Genomic DNA, 21,618 nt, shown 5'->3' on the forward strand with positions numbered 1-21,618 from the left:
CCAGCAGCATACTGTACTCTGTGTGCCTCTTGAAACTCTAAAACACCCTCTTGCACCATATCACTGTTAGCGTTTCTCTACATGCTGCACTAACCAAGTCGGTTGGGAACTCGTGATAGAGAATTTTGCATGGTGTGCTGCTTTTATTTCTGTCCTGAAGCCTAATGTGCTCACCAAGAGGGATAGTGTTTAATGGAGTGTCAAAGGCCAAGGCCTCTTCTCTGTTTGCTTAGGTGTTTGTTTAGTTCTCTGGAGTTTTCTCTGTCAGGTGTCATGTTTGGACATCATTAGTGAAAAAAGACCTAAAGAACGTTTTGTTTTTAATCATCCTTTAGATCAAAGAAGGCTGGCATTATATGTGAGTAGGATGCACTTGAGTCTGAGACACGTTTGAAGTGACTTCATATTTTGTGGTGGTTGTGTCGTGGAAATATCTTATTTGTGTGTGCGCCTATGGCTTTTTGGGTTATGCATTTTTGGTTTCCAGTTTCTTGTCTTTTTTCTCTTTATGGGTGTGTTAATTGGTTTGTGTAAACAAATTGCTTAGCTAATGTAAAGCAAAAGAAAGTGGCCATAACTCTGTACAATTCTCTAATTTGGTCAATTAAAGGTTGCTAATAGCTAGGGTAAAAAGGCTGATAAACACTATTAGGACTAGAACTTCACTTTGTTTTTCCCTCTTCTAAGTAGTTGGAAGTATGCAATTAGATCTTATCCTCATTTTAATATTGTAAAAAAAATATGATTTTTTTGTCCATTTGGTTCAGGAATGTGTTCAGTGCAGTATGCCGACAACACTATGTGCACATACATACTGGCTCACACAATCTGCAGGATTACAGTTCTGCATGTGTGCTGCTGTACCTGGTGCTGACACAGGCAACATTGGTTAAAAAAAGAAAAAAAATCCTCACTAAGCCACATAAATGCATTGCCGTTAATCAGTAAGGAAAGCCCTGTGGGGAGATGCGTTTCAATTGAGTGTAAGTTCTGGCATCATTTCGGTGTGAGGAAGATCCATTGATCTCCAAAGGCATTATGGATCAGAGCTAAAAATATCTCCCTTCCTTTCTCCCCTTCTAGTTCCTCTATATTTCTTTACTCACTCTGCTTTTTCCTGCATGTCTCCATTTCACTATCCCATCCTCTCGCCTCTATCTGTGCTTTTCCTGTCTCTCTCTTGATACCACTCATTTTCTTTCTATTGCTCTCTGCTCCCCAACAGCTTCTCCTGCTGTAAAGAAAAGACAATAAGATGACATTGACAAATTAACTTACTTTGTCTGGCCTGATTACGCCCTGGCACAGGTGATGAGCTATGTGGGCGTCTGACCAAGGCACAGCTGATAGCAAGGATAAGCAGCTTTGGAATGCACTTGGCCTTTAAAGGGAGAGTCTTTTTCATTGTCATCACCGGGTGTTAAAACATGAAACTCTGAGAATCTGAGGTTCTTTCTACGCAAGGGGAGGCTCATCAGTCAAGGGAGTCAAACAGGCATTCTTGCTGTGGAGGAATCAATTGACAATTCAATATAAATCAGTGCAGTTACATCCTAATTCAGCGCACAAAGTTCATTTACACATTGCAGTAGCATGTTCAAGGTATTCAAGGCAAATTCAGTGCTTATGCCATCTATTCCTGTCTCACAGCTGACTGCCAATCAGCCTGCTTGCCAGTTGTTTTGAATTTTGTATTTGTTGTGTTGTATAGCATCGGGTAGAGGGACACTGCAAAAATCTCTCTCTTCTTTTCTGTCCTCTCAACCTTCAGCTGTGACTGTGATGTTTTCTGTGTTACTAACAAGTTCTCCTCTGTCTGTGTGAGTGGTTTGTGTCAGGGTCTGCTGCACGGACGAGGCCCCCATCTTTAGGTCAGCAGACTATAGACTGTTGTGTGATTGTATGTTTTCTTTTGCTTTATGAGTGTAATGCTTTTATTTTGCTCACTGGGTTGATACCTATTATGCACCTGTCTGGCCAAGAATGTGGTTTCCTCTCTCTGTGGTCCCTCTCAAGATTTCTTCCTTGTTTCCCTGTTCAGCTGGGGTTTTTTGGTCATTTTTTTTCTTGGCTGCTACGATGATTAAGTCAGGGGGTGTTGTCCTGTTTGTTGTAAATGTGGCCATGTATACCCCTTTGAGACTGTAAACAGTGATATTGGGCTCTTAATAAACCTGAACCTGAATTTGTAACATGTTTTAAGATAGCCACAAATATTCCAAAAGCTGGTCTGAATAGCTGTCAAATCCAAATGGACATTCATCCTGTCTCTCTTCTGTCTGGACAGCTGGTCAACTGTCCACACAGGGATAGACTGAGACTATAAAACAACGATGGACTTTGACCCAGACTGGCCCACCTTTATTATATCAGTTACACCATAGCCCCCATCCAGTATAACTAACACATACACATACACACATCAGCTCTTAACACCTTCACCTGTCTGAATCACAGCTATAGTACACTAATGTAGAGGCCTGCCTTTCGTGCCAAAATACAGAACTATTTTCAGAAAGGTGCAGAACACACACACACACACACACACACTCTTTGAAGATTATTATAAGGCGTCTAATCACCACATACAAATTGTCCCAGTTGAACAGCATCCCATGATCTTATGCCTACAATAAAACAGATGATGTACTTACTAGAATAGTCACTGAAACATAGACCGCTGGCTGCCTTTCAAAGCCTGGCTGGCCTGACAACAAAACAGAAGCCCCAGCATTTGATAAAACTGGCGAATATATAATAATAAACCTTGAACTGTACAGCATGAATGGGCTTGTACACAGTATTAGTTTTAGTTGCAGAGCAAACGCTTTGAGGCTAATGTATGCTTAAAATCCTACCACTTAGGCTTCATTCATTTGACACAAGGAGTAGTTGTGCTCTATTTTCAATTAAGAGCAAAAGCATGAGAGAAAAAACTGTGTTTTAAATTCTAACGCTATGATTTAACAGGAGGCATAGGCGGAGTTTGCGGGGGGGGCAGGGGGGACATTGCCCCCCCTAGCATCTGAAATGTGTCACTACATTGAGTCAAAAATAGGTCCAATATTTTTTTTTTTCCTGTATACATATCTATAAACATTTAAGCAATGCAATAAAATAAGATTATTTTCAGAAATAAATCTGAATTACATTATGTTTGGTATTGTAATAAATAAAATAATAATAAAAAAAAACATTTGCCCCCCCCAGCGCAAATTTCAAACTCCGCCTATGACAGGAGGGTCAAACACTCAATAGTCGCTGGAGCTTTTGTCTTTATGTTAGGTTATCTCGATTAAGCAAAATCTTATGCAGAATTATTGCAGATGATTGTATTTATTAAGTTGTTGCATTTAGAATGGTATAAACAACAGTAAAACCTTTGCTACCTTAAATAGCATATTCATGAACTGATTTATTAAATCAACAAAACATTTTTATTGCAGGAAACAACTGAATAATTTATGTAATACATAGCTAACATATTCTCATCTAGTGGAAAGCCTGCCTCAATATCCCTGTCATATCTCCTGCCACTTTAACGACACTGTCTTGCTGGTTTGTTTTTGGCTCTCACTCACCTTCAGGCAAGTCCTCACCAAGCTTGTCCTTTGGGCTCCAGCTTTAGCACTTTCTTTTTAAGCATGTGATGTTGCATGCATTTTGTTGTTGTCTACATAAGCATCACTGCCAATTCCAACTTGTATTTACTGGTTGGCAGAAATGTAAAATGGCAAACATTTTATTCTGGCAACTGAGTTAAAATTAGAGCTTCTGTTTAGAAGTGATGATACCTAACATGTTGTGTGACAGAGGAATGGATGGCCAAGTGTGAAGCAACTTGTTGGCATGAGTCAGACACCCCACAAGGTAAAACTGCAAATAGCTCAAGTGGGCATGGCAAACCTTGAAAAATGTTGATATACTAATCTTTTGGTATGCTATGTGAGTTTTTGTGAATGCCTATGCCACACTCACTGTTATCTCCCCTTTGGACTGAATGGCCTGAAAAGTTATTCAGGTCTTCAGGTGTCCTGCTACATACTTGGTCAAAGTTTTCTGTTATCTGTTTCAGAGTTATGAGGCTTTTTGTTACATGCCACGCCCATTACCATGCCCCCTTTACAACAAGGGGCCCAAAATTGTAGCTACCTCTTCCCAGGCCCATGGCCATGCTTCCCACTGGATTTGGTTGAAATGTAAGCATCCTTTTGGATGTTATGCATTATCATTAGGAGGTACCTTAACACTGTGACTACCAAGCGCACACCGATTGATAGGCCCACAACCTTTGATTTCATTGGGTGGGGGACGTTTATATAGTGACTTTTCATCCCAAAAGGCAAAGATGTGTTGAATAAATTGAGGACTGTCAAATCTTGCACATCCCTGTTCTGCTTGATGAGAAGGAGAGTTCTCATGTAACACAGGAATGCAGGACAAACTCTCCAGTTTACACTGCTACACGTTGCTTAATGACACATGAACTGAAGGAGTTTCTCCTGTTACCAAGCTGTTGCAACTTTGTCCTCTAGCGCCACCACATTGGAAATTGTTGAAATGTGTGCTTCTTCTGGATGCTGAACTCTTGCAACTCTTACTCAATTCCTAAGTGGCACTAACAAGCTGCAGCTACTATGTGACCCATAAAAAACGATTTTCAAGTTCAAAATCCTGTAAGATATGTCACATGAACTGGTGAAGTTAAAATGTTTTCCTTTTAAAACTGAATTTTCTGCTGAAATGATCAGCACAATGTAAGCCAAAAGACTCCCCTCCTCTGGCACCATGTCTTTAAATGATGCCTCTGGAGTCCAGGCTTTCCACAGCCTCTTCTGTTATTTGGCAGTCAGCGTTTAGCTACCATGGTCTCTTGGCTCGTCTTGGAAAGTCCTTAAAGCTCTTAAGTGCAACTGATGTAGCTCCAGAGATAGCAGGCATTGCGAGAAACTGGAACTAGTGTGAAAATTTACTGTTATTGCAAACTCTGTCCATATTACTCTACCCTCCTTCTCAGACACTCCTACTTACACAGACAGACATAACCAACCTTGTCATTTAGATGTGCACAGGCAGAGTAAGACAAATAATACATTTATAAACAATGCTTCCATCACAATCTAAATTTACCAACACCAGTTGATCAATGTGATTTAGTGAAATAGAATATTGTAGATAATGCGGACATTTTGAAGATAATGTGTGTGAGAATTCTGGGTGCCATAGATGGGTATAGCTATGGGAAACACCATCTTACCTATTTGGGAAAACATGGGCCATATTCCTGGTTGGTGCTTGATTATTTACCAGCCCAAAGTCAGTTCAGTTCTTTTGCTGTGACATCTATTGATTTCCTTTTTTTTTGCTTGTAGACTTTCTGCAGAGACAGTTCTTCTAGGCTTGGTGGCTGCAGCCTTGTCTGCCACTGCTGTGAACAAAACCATAGCTTGTAGTCTTGCCATTTCGGCTTCGTAGATAACATGATTTTCTGAACGCCAAAAAGCTAACTTGTCTTGTGATATTGCCTGGTCTCGCGAGACGTGTTGTACAAGACGCTTTAGCAGTGAAAGTGCTTGATGTACTCAAGTGCCAATGGGTACGATCAAAGTCAAGAACGTCATTAAGTAATACAATTCTATTGCTTAACTTCTGAGACAGGATATGTTTTAATTACTTTCAGGTTGAACTGTTGGGGATTACATTGTCCTTGTTTGTGTGTGTTGGAGAGCAATGCTGACAGCAACCTGGAGGCATGTATATTAAAGTGAGTGACAAAATTTTGAGCACTATCAATTATCATGATGGCAAACACTAGGGAAACACCTTTTTTTGTGTCTCAACCCATGGTTTAAGATACAAGGGTTTATGTGTCTGTCTTTGGAATGTTAGTTACCCTTGACTGTAAATACACTCACAAATTATGAATGTCTGTGGATATTATTAAAGAAGAGCTGACTGGAAAATTGTTCCACATGACCCAGATTTTTTTAACACATTTGAACATACTTTATCCACATTGAAAAAAGGAGACTTTTGTACAATATCTCACTAAATATATTTACATGACATACAATTCGCCATCAGTGCAATACATAGGAATGTTGCATATTTACCAAATGTTAGACTCTTTCCTTTATGAAGAAAAATAAATCAAATGACAGAAGCTGATAAAACTAATGTGTAAAGTAACATGTGCAACTTTCATATTGGTTAACAGCTTCACAAGAAATCAAAAAATAAAATCTTAGTACCACCCTATCAACAATCAAATATTTAGCATTGAAAAAGTAATAGATCACATGTACATATATATCTTCATACATGTAATGGATTGCTTTTGTACAAATATTTTATAACTTTGGCAGTTTCTCAGGAACAAAGTTATCGTAAAATATGAAACAACAATATCAAACTGTCAGCAATGTTATGTAAGCTTGCCTTCCAAAGCTCATGTTCACAGTGGTCATTCAGAAAGGCTGGAAGCCGATGGACAAAAACAAAAGAAAAAAAAAAACAGCAAAAGAAAACAGGACCAAAAAAAATTCCATCCTTTCTGCTAAGACTGTTAGCACTGGAGGCTGTCATCATTGTTGTCATGGTTATAAAATTACAAACACCTATGAAGGTTTACATAGCAGTCATCGCCGTTTAAAAAAAATGGTCTATTTTCAGGTTGACTTAAAATACAAAGAGTTTGGAGGCCAGGGCACAGGACCCTGCCCAGTGGTCACTGTGGAGTCATGGGAGAGACATGGTCATGAAAAGGGACATGCACAACAGTGCTGTGTGGACAAACATGAAGCAAAACGAGGGTGCAAAATGAAAGACTTTTCAACGATCAAAACGCCACACGGTCAGAGAATGACTTACACCGGACAAAATAATCGAGCAAATTTCAAACATACTAAGTTCACCATAATTCATATACGTTTGTTTTGTTCTTTTTTTCTCTGGTTTGGCACTTTATTGGAACAAATCTCTGTTCAAAAAGACTAAATGTTGTACAAAAGGTATTTCATGTCTCGTTAACATAATTCATAGAATATAGTACTTAATAGTAAGCATACGGTAAGTAAACACTTTTACATACTGTAGTTTAAAATGAACATTCCAACAGATGTTTTACGCACATGCACAAAAACAAACAAACACAACCTTCTCTCTCTTGCTTTCCCACATCCAGTTGGGCCTCCTCCTGTTCTCTTTGGACAATCCTATTCTCCTACTGTCTCCATTCTATCTGGACAGCCCAACGTGTGCTACTGCTCTCGCCCTGTCTCTGTCTGTCTCTCGTTCTGTCGCTCTCTGTCTGTCTCTCTCAGTTAAGACAACACAACTGTTTCAATACTGCTTTTTGCTCCCCATTATGACACTTCTTCTGTCGAGCGTGTATCCGTCTTGAGACGTACAAACTCTTTGGCCACCTCATCGTGGGTCCTTTGAGAAAGTATCCTCATGATGGTTAGGCCTGTTTCGTCCATGGAGATGCTCTTTACTAAGGGGTAGCAGGCAGAGCAGCTGCCCTTTTCTGCCAGCTCTCGGAGCTGGATGACTGTCATGCCAATGATGCGGTCCTCCCGGGCAAAGCAGTAGTCCTTTACCGAGACGTGCAGCTCGTAGGCCTCTGGACCATGTTCGTTACTCAGAACACTGGGGAGAAACGATAAGCAGAGATCAGAAAGATCTAACTCAAGATATGTACACACATACACTGGACCTGATCCAGGTCAAATAGTTTTTGAAACTCCAAGTTCTTCAAAATAAGTACATATCACTGTTGGCCATAGCTCCAAATAATTGAAAAAAAAAGTCAGCAGTCTGTACATTGTAAAAGGTGCACTTTGCAAAATTACCTAGTGTCTCATGAAGTGAGCAACAGACGAAAATGTGGAATAAGCATGTAATCAATCAGAGATCCATACTGACAAAGACAGCCATGAAGGCTCAACCATCAAATTATATTCTTATTCTGTGTGTTATCTGTTACGGTGCTCACCTCAGGTGCCCTAATGCAATTTTGTGCAGTGCAGCTTTAAAAAAAAAAAAAAAAAAAGGAAAATGTGCACAGTGAGGCTTGCAATACAAAATAATTTATTTGGAGTGTCCAGTGTTAATGGGCAGCTTATTATGAAGTTAAGTATCTACATTAACTCAACTGTGAAACTAAACCAATACAAAACTGATAAAAACATATTGATAAAAATATTTCTGATAAAAATATAAACATTGGACAGCCCAACTAAAATGTGACCAATTCCTTAATACGAAACATCTAATTCTTAGTATTTTATTTAACCTGCATGGTGTACTAGATATGTCATGTTTACCACATCACCTAAGGGTCATGGCACAAGTTGACATGAAAATTTGCTGTAAATGACTGTGATATAAGTTATTTCTTGTGAATACCTAAGCTTATTGACTTGAGTATGCTGTCCTATACTACAAACCCAATTATCTGGTATCTATGCTGACTGTAAAGATGAAAATGATTTATAAACTCTACATGACCCAAGTCTGACACAGTAAAAAATGTGATAGATATTACAGAGATAAAATGCTCAACAGTCTCATTTAGGAGAGACCTATGTCCATGCACACCATTCACTTTTTAGATCTTGACATTTGGCTTTGTTCGCGGCTGAATATAATTTGTCAGTAAAAGACGCTGTCTGGGTGACATTTCAGCAGATAGAGGGGGGACTTATTGTATGTGTGTCTGTGATGAGACAATTCAATCATGTGTAGCAAGTGAAATGAACATCTCCATTCATAGCAGCCCTTATCCCCAGCCAGCCTTTCTTTAGGCTGTTTTGTAATTATCTCCGGCAACTTAATAACTTCTTAAAATTCAAACGACATTGCCAGGAGTGAATACATATGCAGACAGCGTTGAGCATGCATTGATCTTAATGGCGTTACTACAAGTCACAGTCTAAGATCTCACTACCTCTATTACATCGGTTGGCACGGCTCAGAGAATTACTGTGTCGGTGAGGGTACAAGTCTATAGATTACTGAAGCAGTCACCTGGCTTCCCCTGACTGCTTTTCAACAAAGTAATACTGCTGAATGAGCACTGCTCCCTGGTACAATAGCCTTGATGCAAACAAATGAGGTCTAAAGTCTTGATGCTAGGCCATGTTGGAAAACTTCTACTGATTACAAGCTATACACATCTGTTTGCTGCAAAAGCTTAGAGCATTTGAAAGTTGTTGATAAGAACCAGAAAAATTAGGAAGCTGTGGAATATGGCATGCTTAAAAACAGTTGTTTAATATTATAAGGTTTAAATGTTGCTGTATTTTATATATATCAACTTCCTACGTTTTTGCAGGTATTATGCAGACACGTACATTGCTGCGTGCTGTTTTGTAGGAAACTAGCATAGTGAACACAAGCCAAACGATAGAAAGTGAATACTATTTTGTAGCTTGTCTCAAGGTAGGTAGGATGCTGCACACTATTTAATGGTACTGCAGCACTCTGAAGCACATCCACAGTGTCCGTCCCTCCCTTTCTTCCCCAACCAATGAAGCAGGTTTACTCACTATTGGAATGTTTCATTGTACTTTGGTGACCAGTTGTTATTCTTGGTCTTAGTACTGAATTTGCGCTTCTTGTCAGCCAGGTGCGGTCCCACAGCATTGACCTCTACGAAAGGCCGGAACATGGCGTTGGTCTGCCAGCTGAGGTTGTTCACAGCCATCACTGGGGAGTGCAGAGGAGGGAATAAGCAACACAGATATGGTGCAGAAGAATTAAAAACTAAGCAGCATAAAACACAGCTGATTCAAGAACAATCATACGGCAGGAAATCTGTTGTGAGAAAGGCATATATATACATTTCTCCGCCGACAGTAGCTTGAAATAGACCACAATGTAATGTAGCCAGAAGTTGGTGCATTTTAAGAAATCATAGACATGCCTGATATTCACAAAATAGTTGGCTATCTACTTGTATTTTTTATCCCCAATATGCCCAACTTTGATTGAATGTAATAAAGTTCCCTAGGGTTTCTTAGACATTACTCTTGGACATGGAGGAGACCACTGACAGAAATTGATGAGACTGGTCCAAAAGTGAATATACCAAAAAAATAAACAGCAGCACTGTTCAGACTGCTGCCAACAGCTTTGTCATGTTACTGCCGGCTGATTGGAGTTAGCTGATTGCCAGCTGTAGTGCATATGGTACCTCAGTGATAAGCAGAACACACATCAATGCAAGTATGTAACTGGCAGTAGACGAGTGATAATGTTTTCAGCTTCGTCCAACTTTTTGTTGCTGACAAATGAGGAAGCAAGGCGACAACATGTCCCTGATTATAGAATAGATGTCTGAAAACAGTTGTTGCATTTTTAATCAAGGAAATGACAAGGGCTAGCACCTGTTTCTGCTACTTCCATACAAAAAGTTACAAATTTACTGAAATACAACAAAGCATAAAAATTCATTATACAAGAAATTAAAGTTGGTAAAGCAGTTGGCAATAGCAATCATTTGTACTTCACTAATTATTTGCAAAGACTCCTGTAAAACATTTTGAAAAAAGCTTTCTGATATTTAGCATTTGGAGAGTTTGGTCATTCATAATTTGATGGACTGTCAAAGAGCTCAACAGGTAAGTTAGGTTGTTTTATCAAAAAATTTTAGGCTAGACTGTATAAAGCAGTGTAATATAGCAGTGGTATTTAAAAACTTGCCTTTCCTTAAGTGAACCGGCCTCAACCATGATAGAAAATGGACTGTATTTTGCTACAATATTCCTGATCAAGTACTCCAAAATTAAAAAAAAAAATAAATAAAATAAAATTCATATGCTCCCAATTGTTGTTGTGGTCTTGGCTCTTTGGTTCTTATTCTCTGGGAAAAACAAACCTCCAAAGATGCCTAAGAATCTTGACGATAATGGCCACAACGTTGCTTTTGGACAAACAATATTACTCATATAATATTACTGCTGTCACTGGTGGTGGCCTTTAAACATCTGCAGGAGTACACATATTTGAAGAGAAATGATGAATAACAAGTGGGAGCACAGGAAATCTCACCCTTTACGCTGACTTTGTGCTCTCCAGTGCCGGGGTGAGAGATGAGATCCACTTGCATCGACACCTCCCCCACTGATCCATTGGATGACTGACCTGGACACACACCAAAACAGCAACAGGAGAATTGGAGAGAGGCGTAATAAAAGAGACAAAAAAGAGGGATGGCAGAGGCAGAGTGAATAAGAGAACGAGAATGTGTGTTTGTGTGTGTGTGTGTGTGTGTGTGTGTGAGAGAGAGAGAGAGAGAGGGAGAGAGATGAAGGCAGAGACTAAGGGTGTAGTTTTTGAAGATGAGGTACCGAGAGATTGATCCAAAAAAGTGTGGATAAACACCTCTCTGTGTGTCAGAGATGAAAAATAAACCCAAGCAGAACAGTGGGGTAGCAAGCTAGAATTTCACCCCCCCTGTCTCCCCGGCAACCAGCGCAGGAGTCCTTTAGCTTGAGGCTGAACAAGGCCAGAAAACAGTACAACATAAAACAACCGCCCTGGTTTCAAAGAGAATTCAGGTGGTGTGAACAGAAACACTGAATAAGTAATGTTTAACAAGATGAAATCACCCACATTGAACTGATCGACTCTGGAGCACCGAAAACACAAAGTGCTGCATTTGACGGTGTACTGACAACTCAAGTGACCAAGAAAGCAACTTAGTCTAATAGACACTGGGGAGGAAGACTGAAAAGTGCACAGGGAAAGTTAAGAGAAAATAAAGGGTTAAGGACGTGCTACAAAGGACATCTTTTTGGGCAAATCTATTGGACGACAGTATAAGGAGTTACATCATCATTGTTGCTTCAATAATGTAGGGAAATCTTGTTGCCAGGAAACAATTCACCATTCCGACGCTGGCAGCACGCATAGTTACTGTTGCTATGTCTCACAAGCCACTGCCCCACCTCAATGCAATCACCTGGTCTCACTTCGGCAGTTGCAACTTCAAGATGTCAGATGATTTATCTTTAATCCCCGATAATATAGGGCTACATTATCTAACGACTGACATAACAATGCTCTCCAAGAAGGTTTTAACTAAAGGGCTAAATTATTTTACCTAGCTAACTTAGGCTAGCGACAACAAACAGCTAACGTTATAACGTTATAGCCAGGGGTTAAAGTGGGCCGGAGCCCTCCGGAGCTGAGCTCTGCCACCTTAGTCAAATAAATAAATTATTCAATTCAAACTGGCAGTAGCGCCGCGGACTACAGATCATTTTCGCATGCACAGTCTGCATGGCTCTCTCATAAGCGCCAAGATGCGGCGGGAGGGGCAGGAGTAATGGAAGTTTAGGGCTCCCCCCACCGGTCAAATCCCACTTTAACCACTGGTTATAGCTGGAGCTAACGTTGCACTGTTGGACATGTCATTACGTTAGCATATCCCACTGTAGTACTCAAGGCTACGTTACTTCTAAACAAATTCATCTGCTTACCTCTGAAGTCTGAACATGCTCGCAGACTGAGCACACATTAACGTTCGTTACGTCCGGAGCTAAGACGCCTGGTGAACTCCTTTTGACCTCCTTGGTTGAACTGAATCCTTAACTGAAACAACCCCTGGTTTGGGACCGGATAGCTGGGCGGTCTTAGAGCGCCTATTAGTGTCAAGGACTAGTAACGTTACTAATGTATTGTAAATGCACTGAGAATAATTTTCTTCACCGCAAGACTTCAGTCTAGTAGCCGAGTGATACATCGTCGCTAAAGCAGTTTGTTTGTGAGACATTAGTTGGACGTGGAATTATGAGGGGCGTGGTCTTGTGAAATCGGCCAATCCTATTGGCTATATTTCTCCGGGTCGGAATGGTGAATTGGACCCTGGGTCTCATTTTAGCTGATACTGGGAATGCTGCCTGCTTAAATTGCCTGGTGTTTCACCACCCGAGGACAAACAGGCGTTGAACACAGGGAGGCAAGTTCTGCTGTGGCTGATGAAGGGGTATGTTGATCCAATAGCTAATCAATACATGCCAAACAAGCAGTGCCCATTATTGCTGGTAATGAAGAAACAAGCATCCTGATTTATGATAATGATGCCTTTAGTGGGTGGAGGAGGGCAGGGAAACACTGCAACTGCACAATTAAGCCCTGGACATGTGGGAAATTAACAGAGCAGTGCCATAGCACCCCGCTCTTGACTGATAAAATATATAGACGAGTGTGAGGTATGTTTCCTACTGCTAGTAAAAGACACGAGCAGCTTTGTCTGACTGACTGTTTGATTGAGTGTTTGTGTAAACCTAAGGGACACATGGAGGGAAGATCCTCATTTTCAGTGGTGCTGAGAAAAATCAACAGCAGGGCTAACAAAAGGAAAACATTTGTTACAACATGTAGAATCAGATTTAGATAGATTTACAATCAGTCCTGGTACAGTAGCCAATCGCAACAATGACTCAAAACACAGCTTAGTTAATTCCAAGTGTGCAGAGCACTGAGGCAAAACACCTCTTTTCCAGTTCAGAATTAAATTTAGTAACCTGATGTAAGAGCCAATCTTAAGAGAACATGTGCCTTTTAAATAACATTACAAACCAACAATGACAAGATGTTAGATGGTAATTTACTAAGGATGGCTTTATAAATTAATGAATACCAGTGTTAGTCACGCCTCAAAGACAGAGAGGACGAGCCTGCTTTCACATAAAGAAGACAATGATGTGCGTCATCGTTATCACCAGGAATGAACCTAGATGCAGAATGGTTGCCCCAAAATGGGGACAAAGATAGCTTTGACTGTTCTCTTCCTGCAAAACTCAGAGAAGCAGGACATGTTTCTAGACAGAAAACTAGGTTTTTTAAAGACAGCTCTTAACCGTCACTGTGAACTGTCAGAATCATCAACACTAAAGCCCCAGTATTTATGATGAGGCACCCTCTCTATAAGACTGTCATCCAAAGACAAAATGTAGAATTTACTGTAGCCAATCTTTGTAGCTATAGAAAAAAACACCCAGTTAGTTTTTAACACAATGTTGAGATTAATTAGCTAGTCTTGCAGAACATCAAATATAACCTTAAGATTTTCAGTGACTAAAAGCTTAGATTCTATACAACAGTAAGGAACAGTGTGGTGGGCACAGAAATGAAAATTACAGGTATTCAGATATTAGGCAATAGCAGTAATATAAACTGTGAGCAAAAATCGCACCTAGGACTGAACTCCTTGGTATTATGTAAAAGCCTGGACTGTACAACACTCACTTTTATGCACTGCTACCAATCGGAGAGGTAGTTGTGATACCACTGACATGACTTAGTGGCAGAATCAAGGCCAATACAAAATAATCATTGTGGGTCTTGACTGTATGGGAAGTAAAGAATGCCAACTGTATCAAAGATTTCTGGTATAGTGACAAAAAGCGTTTGATACAGTGACAAAAAGACATTGTGCTGTACTTAGCGCTGAATCCTGACTAAAAAGGAGTCAGCACAGAGGATTTTTACTAGGCTAGATAAATTAATAATAGGATAATAATTATTCAAGTCATTTTATGCTCCTCCTTTACACAGAGGAAGAACATGAGCAGTTGCCCAAGCTTTAGGAATTATACTTGGTATAATAGTTTTGATTAAAGATGTACATTATATACTCTGTAATAAATGGTCCTGACAGTTTGAGAAAGTAAAGTAAGTAAAGGGTTAAACTGTCCTGGATCAAACTCAGATTGTGGATCAAGAAAAAACCCAATAACATTCCAGACACTGGAGTGTGCTGTTTGAGAGACATGAGATGGCAGAGTTTGAAGGAGATGAATGGTATACAAAGGAAATACAGGAAAGTGGAGGTATATAAAGCACAGGGTGAAGTGAGACGACCAATAGATTAAGTTACAAAAAAGCTAATAAAAAGGGAGGTGAGCGGTAAGCGTGGCCGGAGAGTGGTACTTCAATTCATTATGAGTGCTTCCCCTTTGTGCTTTGTGTCAAACAACAAAGATGTTACCATTAGCACTCCCAGTGACAAATGACACTGAAAATTACTTTGTTCTCTCCCCAGTCTGCCCGTCTATGCTGTCAGGAGTTCAGCTAGCTTGTCCTCCTGTCCTCCTGGCAGCAGAACCTGGTCAGCTGACAGAGGGGGAAAGCACCTCACCCATTCACTTCTACCACAAGAGACTTGACTGGAGGGTAAATTTGATGTTCATGATCAATAACAGTTCCCTTCTCTGAGTGTTCAGTCCCATCCTCAATCTCCTGTGGCACCTGGATCCCAGTTGTCTCGCTTCTGTTCACTAACTCGGGAAGCCAGCAGGCATGCTCGCATCTCCATGGTGCTCTGAGCAGCATCGCCTCCAAGGCAGTTCCCAGGTAACACACCATTCTCATCACAGACACCACGGACTACAGTACTGCCTCCATCTACGATGACAGTTGGTGAATCCATTATAAGGGACGTGAAATGAAAGCTGGCTGCATCAATCTACTACCCGGGTGCTCAAGTCTCCGACCTAGTTTATGTCATCTCTGGCCTGCTTACAGAGCACCCCTCTGTTAAGAAGGCTGTTGTCCACGCTGGGACAAATGACACTAGGCGGCAACAATTTGAACTGATGAAACAGGATTTTACTGAACTTTTTGAACTTTTATAATCAAGTGGTGAGAACATTTTTTATTTAAGTCTCCATTCCAATGCTGGGTCAAGGGACTGGGCCTTTTAGCAGGCTCTTCAGTCTGCATGAGAGGTTTTAGGCTCAATGTGGAGCTCAAAATTTTGGTTTTATTGAGAATTTCAATCTATTCTAGAAGCACTCTGCATTCTTCAGAAAAGACTGTCTTCATCCAAATCGACTGGGTTCATGTTTGTTGTTCTGCATGAGTGTTTACAATCACTGGCATGTGTGTCCCTGCTCATTGGTCATCAGTTCTTCTTTGCAGCCATCTAAAGGTATTGCTTCTGAAATTTATAACATCCAGTATACTGACCTTTGAGAGGATTGTCATTACTGGTGATTTCAGCATCCATATAAAGCAGGGGTCCTCTGCATTTTTCCACCCCAAGCCTCCGCTATTCATCTTTATAACATGTCGGGGCAAAGCTGTTCTTTTGTTTATTAAACCAGTGCTGACCCTAATACCAAATTTTATGAATGGAAATGCGAGTAAGTTGTAAAATCAGAATTGTCTGTAAAAGTAAAAAAAAAAAAAAAAAAAAAAAAAAAAAAACATTCCAAGCTACCATAACTCCTTCAATAGAAACAAAACAAAAGAAAAACAAACAAACAAAATAAGGGATGTCACTGCCCTGACTGATAGTGAATGAAAGCGCACACTGATCATCATCAGCATTGATGAAGAGGTGAACATCTGATTGCTGAAAACACATCCATGAATGCAAAGTCAGCTGTATGGAATTACTTCAGTATGACTACAGACGGCGAGAATGAAGTTGTCAATGGATTCACTGTAAAGTTACAAAAAACCTTATCAAACAGAGTGTGGAGCGATGTGTTTGATAGTGGGTATGGGTTGGGTTGCGGGTCTTGCATTAATGGGTCAGGTCAGGTCCAAATTGGATTTAGAGGAATTTGCGAGTAACAGGTCGGGTGTGGTATTGAGCTTGTGGCTTCAGGTCAGACACGAGTTTGTACAACTTGACCTGTGCTGGGCCCTGGCTGCACAGTGCATGGCTGGAAACCCATGACATTCTGTGGCCCACAGGAAGGGCGCTTGTGGCCCACTGATTAGGGGGTATAAACTTAATTTTCACATCATGCTAATGACATGCAGCTTTACATTTCACTTGAATCTGACAATGACAATGCCTTGTGTTCCCTGACTACTAGCATGGCAGCAGATGGAATGAGTTGTAATTAGAGGAGCAATAACTTCTTGAAACTTAAAGAGGATAAAAATGAGATAACCTCAGTTGGCTCCTGAGGTAAAAGAGATCTACTCTCTTGCAAACATGGGCATCTGGGTTCCACAACATTAAATCAGAAGTAGCAAGCTTGAACATTGTTCTAGATTCAGAGTTACATTTTACTTCATACATAAAAAGGTGACCAAAACAGCTTTTTATCACTTAAGAAACATTGTTGAAACATTGCAACTTACTCATACTTATACTTCAAATTAATTTGATTATTATTATTGTCTTTTCACTGGTCTTTCTAAGCTGTTAATTGAAAAATTTCAACAAATTCAGAACTGTGCTGCAAGACTTTTAACCAAAACAAGGAAGAGAGAGTATATTACCCCGGTTTTAGCTACATTGGCTGCAAGTATCTCTAAGATTTTTTTTAGTTTCTAAAGATTTTAATGGTTTCGGACAGGCTTACGTTGCAGACTGTCGTTCTATAATCTTTCACAAGCTCTTAGATCTTCCACTGCCAGGCTTTTAAATATACACAGCTATGCAAGAATTTATTTAATTATTTAATTTAATTTGGCTTTTAATTAATTTAGGTAATCCTTTATAATTTTAATAATTCCCTCATATTTCATCATTCTTATTGGTTTATCATCTACTCATCGTCATTTTATCATTGACTGTGTTTTTATTGTCTAATTTTATTGTCTTTGTATTTGCCCTTGTTTCAATATGTTGAACTTTTATTTATTTTATTGTAAAGCACTTTGAGCCACATCTTTTGGATGAAAAGTGCTCTATAAATAAAGTTTATTATTATTATTATTATTATCATTATTGTTGTTGTTGTTGTTATTATTGTTATTACTAACAACATCATCATCATTATTAATATTGTTTAAAATAACTGTGGAATTATTCATGTATTATTTTGCCATTAAGCATTAAGCATTAAGTAGCGATACAATGTCATTCCATGTGTGTGCGTCGAAGCACACACTTTGGCAGCATAACGAGTGCATGCCCTGGTCTAAATGCACTGTTGTCAGAGGACCGAGGTTGGTGATTAATGAAGCAGTGTCCACAGTGCCACATCAAGCATCAGCCCATCCCCGCACTGTTTATTGACTTAATGCATGTCAACCACCTCACTACCTCCACTTAAGGACATCACATTAGACCACCTCAGATAAAGAGCCACGACGGAGCTACATGGTGTGAACACAGAGGAATAGGGCATGGGATAACAGAGAGAGTGAGAGAAGAACAGAGGCAGACTGAGAGAGCGCAGTCTCAAAATAGTGCCGTGCATCTATGCCCATCTGCTAGTCAGTGAGAGTGGCCATGATGGTTGGCCTCCTGGCTGCCTGGCTGACTCCCACTGCCAGCCTGTTTCCTGCCGCCTGCCTATGCAGCGTTCTGCAAGGCTGCACTCAATGAGGCAACCAGGACCTTAAAGCTTCAGTGCCCCACTGGGCTAAATTCCCTCTCACATCTCTCCAAACACCTGAAGGAATTTCCGCTTTGCTACAGAGACAGAGGAAAAAAACAATTCCATATCGAGAAAGATGGATGAAATATCAACGCATAGAAATGAGACAGTAATAACAAAAGGGGCGTGGCCAATGTAGTCCACAGTAAAAATGTGGTTTATGGAGAGATGAAGAATAAATGGGCAGTGGAAAACACAAGAGAGCTGGTAGACTTAACAAATTAATAAATGTATACATACAGTTTATACATTTGTAATGATAATGTTTTTTGATGTATTTCTAATAAGAGAAAGAGATAGAAAAAAAGGACTCAAAGCTTTGATACCCTTATGGTATGGCCTGAAAAGGGCACTGAGAGTCCTCACTTACTTGTTAATTTATTTATTTAAAGTGAAAGAGACAAATGACTAATGCAGCAAAGGGACAAATGCAATTATTTCGATGTCCACTGCATATAGTCAAGCCTAGAGAAATTAAACTGACACAGAAAGACCCTACCCACCCCGGATCCACAGTACAAATACAATGGGAGCTGGTAGAGGCTAGGGATGGTGAAGAAAACAAAGTTTGGTGAGGTTAAAACAAACCATGGCTGAGGTCAAATTCACTTTCTTTTCAATTCAGGTCCAAATGGAAAAGGAAACTGCAAGTCATTTCTTCTCAGAGACAGAAAGTCTATCATACACTAAAAGATTCAGTTGCTGTAATGAATCTTAACAGCAACAAAAACAAAATGTATTGAAGTGAAAAAAACATTACTTTGCCAGGCATCTTCATGTGTAATCATTCTGAAATGGGGTCTGAAGCCTTTCCAGTGTAAGGTAGAGCATATTCACCACTGTGTGAACTATTATTTCTGGTCTAACTGGCACCTTAGATGAGTGCTCCTATGCAGAAATCATCCATAACCTATTTGAAAAAAAATCCCAATATTTTTCAGCATCTGGATGTTGAAGTAAACACTGCCTGAACTGAAATGAACCCAACCTTGGTCAAAACTAATGGTACTACCTTACCTTGAGAGGTTTGGGTGCATATATATTTCTTGATCAAGGCATCTGTAGGTTGAGTATAAAGGCTGAGAGCATATTTCAGGGACTTCAGGTCAGGGCTCTTCTCAAGGAAGGTTTTCTTCAGCCCGTTTCCTCCGGCATGGAAGTATTGCTACGAGACAAAATACCAGCAAACAATGATGCATTTCTCTGGCCAGCCCAGAATCACAGCATGCCAAGCTAAGTAGAAATTAATGTGTTATTTTGGAATATGATGGAAAGCTCTGGTGAGTACACACAATAGGAGATGGTTGCCTTAGGGACAGCATGGGATTAAGGTATGGACAGTATGCATTTTAAGAGGCGGGGCTGACAGACTGTGAGATACCAGTAATAGCCACCTTGGTAGCTGATAACCATGCATTTAAAGCTGAGACCCAGGCTTGGGGGAGCAATGCAAATTTGTGCTGATAAGTCTGATAGAAGGCTTTGCTTGCATGTGGTGTAAGAAAGTGGCCATGGCCAGAAATTTTTGGGAAGCAGGTGTCCTGACCATGAATCTAGGTGCTTACATTTCTAAACCCTCTCTGTCCTTATTCATTTGATTTTATTTCTGTATCCAGCAATCTTTCATCATATTGATTATTCGAGGGACACATAAATATTTGTTACATCTGTTGTCAGGGTGCTGTGGCGCTGACCCTTGCATTCTTTACTCTTGGTTGCTTGTACTGTGACTGATCTGGAAATTTGAACTCATTCTACTGTTTTCTCATTGTAAGCTGCTTTCACTAAAATATAAACATTAATATTTGGCCTTTCTGTACAAAATCCATGCATGGTTCACTGCTCTCTGTGGAGGCAGTAGCTGAAAAGTTAGTGAGTCGGGGATGTGACCAGAATGTCACCAGGCTGAATCCCTAAACCTGCTGTGAAAATATGGGTGAGAAAAGTGAAAGAGTAATGCTCTCCACTTCCCCAAGGCATTTAAACATACATTGGTGTAGAGGGATGATGATAGAAATGCACATACTGCATGTGCTCAACACCCCCTCACCCTGGAAAAGTAAAAGTTGAAAATACTGTCTCTAATATGGCCAAGCTGGATTTAGTTAGACAGACAGAGCAGCTGAGTTTCTTTTATACAATCACTCAGAGTTCAGAGATACTCTAAAGAAAGGAACAAATTATGCATTATTGGAAAACATTTGAATGGACTGAATGCTATTTTTGCCAGATGTGGGTTCTTCTGGGCAAATGCATCTACCCATAATCTCATCCATTATAGTTCACTGGTTCAAAGTTCATTCTCAGTTTAATTCTGGGTAAACCATACTGTCAATGGGATCATCACTCAATGCATTCTCAAACACTCTCACACACGCACACATGTATGCATATATATATATATATATATATATATATATATATATATATATATATAGATAGATAGATAGATAGATAGATAGATATAGCGAGATATATAGATATAGATATACATGTGTGTGTGTGTGTGTGTGTGTTCCATTATCTATCCATCCATCCATCTATCCATTATCTATTCAACCAGCAGTCATGCATAGTCATGCATTATGGTGTATTTCTCATGGATATTTTATGATTCTAAGATATACTGTTTATCAGTGCATATGCAAATATATTTGTATGTAGGTATACTTAATATATTAAATTGTGTACATCACAGATATAACAGCCAACATATCAAAATATATATATATGTTTCGTTGGTTAATATGCGCCCCTGAGTTAACTATCTGGTGCTAATTTAAAATTGCTTTAGTTTTGTGATCAATTGTATTTGATAATCTAAAACTTCCTCTCTTCATTCACTCTCTAAATCACTCAACCACCTCTCTCTCTCTCTGTCATGGTTTTGTGTTTTGTTAGGTCTTGTATCTGTTTCATGTGTGTTTCTTTTGCCTGGTTCTTTTTAGTGATTTTCACCTGTGTCTTGTTTGCTCCTCCCGGTGCCACACCTGTCCTGTGTCTGTCAATTATCCCTGATTGTTCTGATCCCTCCCAGTGTTTTACCTCAGCCTATACTCTGTCCCTGTGTTCCAATACTCATACTACCATACTATTTAGTAGGAGAAAAAAAGATTTAGTATGTCCCAATACATAGTATGTCAGATGCAGTATGCCAAGAGTACCAGGATGTTCTACTACATCCGGTCAGATTTCGCAGTATGGATTTCAGCAGGCTGCTCTGGCCATTCTGACCCACAATCCTATGCGCAGCGGACGT

The 21,618-nt window shown here is 39.8% G+C and overlaps 1 protein-coding gene across 1 annotated transcript in view; it reads right to left on the reverse strand.

Moving 5' to 3' along the window:
- Positions 1-6,036: 6,036 nt before the first annotated feature.
- The window catches only part of unc13c (unc-13 homolog C (C. elegans)), a 140,356-nt gene continuing 124,774 nt past the window's right edge, over positions 6,037-21,618 (reverse strand). The window contains exons 29-32 of the mRNA XM_030048203.1: positions 19,377-19,524; positions 11,056-11,148; positions 9,552-9,711; positions 6,037-7,650 (exon numbers count right to left, since the gene is read on the reverse strand). Of these exons, the coding sequence (XP_029904063.1) occupies positions 7,365-7,650; positions 9,552-9,711; positions 11,056-11,148; positions 19,377-19,524 (687 nt within the window). The 3' untranslated portion in view covers positions 6,037-7,364. The remainder of the gene's footprint in view (positions 7,651-9,551; positions 9,712-11,055; positions 11,149-19,376; positions 19,525-21,618) is intronic.

The sequence above is a fragment of the Myripristis murdjan genome, chromosome 3, assembly GCF_902150065.1.
Source record: "Myripristis murdjan chromosome 3, fMyrMur1.1, whole genome shotgun sequence".
NCBI classification, from domain to species: Eukaryota; Metazoa; Chordata; class Actinopteri; order Holocentriformes; family Holocentridae; genus Myripristis; species Myripristis murdjan.